This window comes from Gopherus flavomarginatus, chromosome 9 (genome assembly GCF_025201925.1).
Source record: "Gopherus flavomarginatus isolate rGopFla2 chromosome 9, rGopFla2.mat.asm, whole genome shotgun sequence".
Classification (NCBI taxonomy): domain Eukaryota; kingdom Metazoa; phylum Chordata; order Testudines; family Testudinidae; genus Gopherus; species Gopherus flavomarginatus.
The window spans coordinates 9,605,120-9,611,628 of NC_066625.1; the positions used below are offsets into that span (position 1 = coordinate 9,605,120).

The 6,509-nt window shown below is 49.0% G+C and overlaps 1 protein-coding gene across 13 annotated transcripts in view; it reads left to right on the forward strand.

The window, feature by feature from the left end:
• The window catches only part of TNRC18 (trinucleotide repeat containing 18), a 91,624-nt gene extending 85,115 nt beyond the window's left edge, over nt 1-6,509 (forward strand). For all 13 annotated transcript variants that reach the window (XM_050966520.1, XM_050966527.1, XM_050966519.1 and 10 more), the window contains 4 exons: nt 310-1,574; nt 2,406-2,642; nt 3,270-3,344; nt 4,000-6,509. In XM_050966520.1, coding sequence (XP_050822477.1) covers nt 310-1,574; nt 2,406-2,642; nt 3,270-3,344; nt 4,000-4,206 — 1,784 coding nt within the window. In that variant the 3' untranslated portion in view covers nt 4,207-6,509. The remainder of the gene's footprint in view (nt 1-309; nt 1,575-2,405; nt 2,643-3,269; nt 3,345-3,999) is intronic.

Sequence of the window (6,509 nt, forward strand, 5' to 3'; positions counted from 1 at the left end):
TTTATAGCGGTCAGCAGCTCATTGGTGTTAGCCTCAGACATACTGGCCTATACTATTTATTAAGTCCTCAAAAAGGGCCTTGCTAAGGTGGTCACTGGCTGGAGTGAACAGTATGATAAAAAAGCAAGCCATGAAGGAACAGCAGAAATCTTTAAATCCCTCTCCCCACCCAGGGCCTCAGCGCCTGAGTTACGTGCAGGGAATATTCAGCGACTATTGTGACTTGAAGGAGTCCATCCTGGCTTATTGAAAATGTCATATGGGTGATATTTGCATCTCTCAGTCTATCTGCTTTCTGTTCCTTTCCAGAAGACGCAGTCTTGTCGGAAGAGACAGACCAGGGAGATTCTTCAGCAAACATTCCTTCTGCTCCAGAGAAGTCAATCTGCCTCAGCAAGCAAAGTGTGAAGGGGTCAAGGAAAAGCCAGCAGAATCCAGTAGGAGGATCTCCCCCACCTACAGAGGAAAAACGGAATAAAGCCGGCAAAATGAAGATCTCTGCTAAACTCCATAGCCCACCTCCCCCTTCTTTTCAGCCTCCTGCATTCAGCAATGTTCTTGGAACGGAACCCTACAGTGAGCTCGCAGGGGCGCTGGGATCCTTCAGCTCCAGTGACAACCCCTCCGGGAAAACCAAAGCCAAGAAGGGAAGGCCTGCTGAGGAGTCGCAGGAGTTTGGTTCGGCAGCCAAGGCTCAGAGAAAGCAACTGGACAATGAAATCCTCATCAAGCTGGACCATGAAGGGGTGATGTCTCCAAAGACCAAGAAAACAAAGGAGGCCATGAGGATGCTGGAGGGGTCAAACCTGACCAGCAGGAGGGATGGCAAGAGTGTCCTGGGGCTGGGCTACCCTGCTGCGTTGGGTAATGAAGCCAAGCAGAAATCGTCAAGGGCTAAAGCAGCAGAGGGGGAATCTTCAGCTTCTAATTTTGGAGGCAAGGATCAAGAAGTCAAAACCACCCCAGCGACGGCCATGGAGGAGACTGAAAGCAACAGCAGCGGCAGCAGCTCGGAGTCCGAGGGTGAAGAGGAAGCCGAGAAGAACAGAGGTGAAGCTCAGGACAGCAGCTCAAGCAGCTCCAGAGCTTCGACCCCTCTGTCTTCATCTAATTCCTCCTCCTCCTCCTCTTCTAGCAGTAGCAGCTCTTCTTCATCCTCTTCCTCATCCTCGTCATCAGCATCATCCACCTCATCTTCATCAAGCTCCAGTTCCTCCTCCTCTTCCACCACAGATGAAGACTCCTCTTGTAGCTCAGATGAGGAGGTGGCTGACGCCCAGCCGAGCTCCTCAGTCCAGCAGGCTCTCACTCCAAAGCAGACCAAGCAGGCAGGAAAATCCTGTTTGTCTTCTCACCCTCAAGGCCAGAAGCCACCGCAGCAGCAACAGCAGCCGCAGCAGAAGCAACCTCCGAGCAGCAACAAGAGCAGGCCCAAAAAGCGGGAGGGGATCCATCTACCCACAACCAAAGAGCTTGCCAAACGGCAGAGGCTGCCTTCGGTAGAAAACAGACCCAAGATCGCTGCCTTCCTCCCTGCACGGCAGCTTTGGAAGTGGTTTGGCAAACCCACCCAGGTGAGCATAGCACTCTGGCTAGTTCTTTTGGCTCTTGCCCTTTTGTTTTCATAATCCCTGTCACTTTTCTACTCTGCCTCCTCCCCTGCAAAGCCAGCAGTTTCATCCCCACCCTCTTCCTGGCTGGCAAAGGCATCCCCCGGTGGTGAGGTTTGGTGCGTTCCCAACTGATTTGTTACTGGGGTTACGCCAGGCAGGAAGGAAGAAGATCAAAAATGTTTCAGGCAGATTTACAGCAGACATCCGGAGAGACACTCCAGCAGCAGCTGCAATCCATCTGTTGGGACTGCCTGGCTCCTCTGTCCATGAGCATTGGCTCCTAACTGTACTGAAACCATAAACAGATACATTATCTTTAGGTGTGTTGAGGTGTTGTTGGTTTGTTTCTGGAGGAGCGGACACCCCACTGAAATCAGGTCACTCTATACTTCCCACTCCCTTCTCACTAGGGGTTCTCCGATCACCCTTTAACCATTCGATTTCATTTGTGACGTTTGCAGCTGTGTCACTGGCCCTCTGGCCAGAAAGGGATAAATGCCTCCCATCATTGCTGTTCTCCCTGTTAGCCAGCAGGGGGTGCTTAAAAGGGGGCAACTCGCCATATCTTCCAAGGTAACATGCTTCATCTGGACCCACTCACTGTTGAGGTGTCCTCGGGTTGCTTTGCCATACCATCGGGCTGACCCAACAAGAGGGCGTAACTGTTGGTACTCTAGTTATCCGTAGTGGGATGCAGGCAAGGCGTGCAAGCTATCCCAGAGTGGGGGGATGAGTGAGACTGGTTTGTACCTGATATTCTGTTCACTCAGCTTTGCGCTCCTGATTTCACAGAGACGAGGAATGAAAGGGAAGGCCAGGAAGCTGTTCTACAAGGCCATTGTCCGTGGCAAGGAGATCATCCGGATTGGAGACTGCGCGGTCTTCTTGTCAGCTGGGCGGCCCAACCTACCCTACATCGGCCGGATCCAGAGCATGTGGGAGTCCTGGGGGAACAACATGGTAGTCAGGGTCAAGTGGTTTTACCACCCAGAAGAAACCAACCCTGGAAAAAAGCTCAACGAAGGCAAGGTATGTCGACCGAACGTTGCCCGCCTTGTTTAATGGCCACACTGCAAAACTTCCCTCACACCTTCATCCTGGTGGGAGTCAGGTGACTTTCATAGTTTTTAACTAAGTGCAAAATATAATTTTGGTTCCATTTGTGACCAGTAAAGGGTGAACATGAAGATTTTGTACGATCAAAGTCATTAGTGGATGGACATGCCTCGGGTTTCTAAAGCCACTTGAGAGGGGGAGGTGGTTTTTATACTTCTAAGACACAGCTTGGAAACACAGCGAGCAGCCTTGAGTCCATCAAACTTCTGTTTGTCCCCGGGGTGCACAGAGCAAAATGATTTATTCCTGCCGTCTGACATGTGAAGGGTGAGAGGAAGCCCTTGGTGTAGGGGCAGGCTGTGTGAGCCTGATGTTCAGGGGTGCCAAGCACCCGCAGCTCCCATTGACATCACTGGGAGCTGCAGCTGCTCGGTCGCTTTAAAAATCAGGCTCTGTTTAAGCTTATGACTCAAGGTCAAGATGTAGGCTGTGGGAATGCACATCTTTATTCGGTGAGGGAGGCGTCTCTGAAAGGCACTAACTTGCCTGCTTTAACTTTTCTCCCTCTCCATTTTTCCTGGCTGACTGTTCTCGGCATAGCGTTGGGATCAGAAATCTGGGAGGAGCCTATCTGCCACTCTGCAGGCATCCAACCAGAGGAAGGACTTCATGGAGGTAAGATGAGGGTGCGGATGGCAGAAGGCCAGGCCTTGGAGAAGGTTTCGTGGTGTGTTGTTGACTGCTCTGATTTTATAAGCGGAGCAACAAGTGTTAATGAGGTAAAGGCCATCGGATCTGGTCTGGTCCGGTCCAATTCTATGCTGAGATGAGTGTCAGCCCAAGTCCATGGTTTTGGCCGAGCATCTTACGGGGGGGAAGGTAGCCTGCAAAGATCCATATGTGAACATCCCCAGATTTCCATGGTGTTTGGCACCAGCCCTGTCGTTCAGGCTCATCTTTGTTTTACTTCATTTAAATTCTGACAAAATGTCACCAGTCTGATCTGAGGTTCACAGAGAGGCTGAGAAACATGCAAGATGCTGACCGAGTTACCAGATTTGATTGAAACTGGGGGAAATATCAAACTGTAAAAGCCTTCACAAAGTTCCATTTGATGGCCTGTCTCACTATGGGGATGCAGCAAATAAACCTCAAGGTTTATTAAATAAACCTTCTGCATCCCACCATTTTCACTCCGTGTGTGTAGCTCTCAGGTCCTTCTGTGGCCTGGGGCACCTAATCTGTAGGGAAGGGGTGTGTTCTAAGTGATGTGAAGTGTCCGCTAATGACTCGTTTCCTCTCTATTTCCCTCCCCGTTCCTCTAATGCAGCGAGCACTGTACCAGTCCTCCCACGTGGATGAAAATGATGTCCAGACCATTTCTCATAAGTGTCTGGTGGTTGGTCTGGACCAGTACGAGCAGATGCTAAAGACTAAGAAATACCAGGACAGTGAGGATCTGTACTACCTAGCAGGGACGTACGAGCCCACGACAGGCATGATTTTCAATACAGATGGCGTCCCAGTCATCTGCTGACTGTCTAGGAAGAGGGAATTCAGGGACATGTGCCATCCGCCTGGAGAGTTCCGATTTCCCTTCGGAAGAGGAGCGTGGCGAATCTGAGGACATGCTGTTCAGACAACATGATTTATTTCTTTCCTGCTTATGACTTCTGTGTCGCACTATCGACAGGTCTTCAAAAGGAGAAGAGAGAAAGTTAGGGTGGGGAGGAAGCAACCGTAGGACTTTCTGAAGATGCCTTTGGGATAGCATTGGAGATTGGAGCCCATCGTTTTCTGGATGAACAGGGTGGTTTTAATTAAGACAAAATTAACCAGCTTCTTCCTTCCCCCTTCTGCTCTTGGAGTGTCAATGATTCTCAGATCCCTGCACCAGCAGAATAACATCAAAACAGAGAAGGCTTCTTTTGTGTTGCTTGACCCCCTGAAAAACTCAGAGGATGACCTTGTCTGGAAGAACACCTACTAGCCTTCAGGGTATCTATGCCTCCTTCCTTTATAGCTCCTTCCTTGTTAACTGCACATGACTTTCTGGAAAGTATGAGGTGGAAGAGAAAGGAGCAGTGTCTCTCTAAGCGCCTCAGCTCAAACAGCAGGCGCACCTTTAATCAGCTTCCCTTCCTCTAAGTCTGCTGTCTGGGACCTAATGGAGAGCTAATGCGAGTGGACAGCCAAGGAGGAATGGAGTCACTTGGACACAGAGCCGTTGACTAATGTCCCTTCTGGGTTACGAGGAGTTGGGTAGGAGAGAACAGAATCTCTCATTGAACAAATCGATTAACTCAGTAGATTCATCCAAAAAAATGTCTGCGATGGGGGGTAGGGAGGAAGGGAAAGGGGAGGGCTGTAATCCATGAGGGAGGGTACAGGGTGGAGTGTAACGAACAAAAATCTCCCTTCAGGAGGTGAAATGAATGGGGAAGTTGCTGCAACCTGCTTACAAACAAGGAAGTCCCTTCTTGCAGCTCGAAGGAGGCCATAGCCCATCACTGCTTTTTCACACAGGTGCAGCCCCTCAGCTTTCACGTGAAGCTGAGGGGCTGCGTTCTCCCTGGGTGTGAGGCTCCTGCAGTTCAGGCAGAAGGACACGCAGCTCCCTGCTCAAAAGGGATGAGATGAGAACTGCCCCCAGGAGTGTCCATGCAGGAGACGCATGCTGCATATCCACAGTGGGAGCCAGAACCAAGCTGTCATCGGGAGCGGCCATTCAGCTTAATGGGTTCATGTGGACAGTCACCCCCGGGGCTCATTGAGAACAGTCAGTCTCCCTCCTCCAAGCAGCCGCCCCACCCATCTTGTTGATCTCTCACAGGCCTGAGTCTTCAGCTTTGGCCACTTGCCTTCAAGCAGCTGCTTCAGGGAGCCAGGTTTGCAACCCGGAACACCAATACACAGCCCCGGCTCTCCAGGCAGCATGCAGGGAGCATGGGCAGTGGAGCAGAACAAGACCATGGCGCAATGTCCTTGCACTTAACTGAAATCTCACGAGATGCACTGATCTTTGCAGCTAACCGATTCGCACTACATATTTCTAGGGCACTGAGATTGTTCCAGTGTGGATGGGAGCAGAGTGACCCACCCAGAGCTCCAGGGGAGAGATACTTACAAGGACAGATTTTTAGCTATCTGCCATGGTACTATCTGAGTACTAGAGACTTGCAGCCTCGATGGGAAGAGCAGAGGGGCACCCCCTAAAAGATGATCCCTCATACTTTAAAAGAACCACAATGGTGCTGAACTCTGCCACCTCTGCTCCGGCCCACGGCTCACCAAGACTTGGTGGATATTAATGTTTCTAAACTGTACAGTTTTAATGTACCAAAAGACTCTTTAAACCCTTCTGTATTATAAGTCTTTAAATGGATTCGACTTTTTAATTATAAATATAAATATATATATATAAAAATATAAACTTTTTAAAACTGTGAAAAAATTATGAAATTATAAAGAACACAGTCTGACGTTTAGAATATTATTTTTTATTTCCAGTTGGATTGTGAATGTAAATGATCTGGGAACAGGCACACATAAACAGCCACACATAAAGTGTACTGTACTTGTAGAAGCAAATTGTGTGAGCAAATTTTAAAGAGAGAGAGAGAGAGAGATTTTATGCTAATGTTAAATAGAAAGCACTTACTGCCCAATGCCTTCTATGGAACACAAGGATTTTTCAGACAATCGAGAGGAAAGGAGAGCCAGGTTTTTGTCTTTTGTTTTCTGTTTTTGTTTTTAATTTTTTTTTTTTTGGCATTATGTTGGAGAATTCCGTGTGACCGTTTTTCATAAAAAAGAAAAAAGTCTATTGGAAAAAACGAA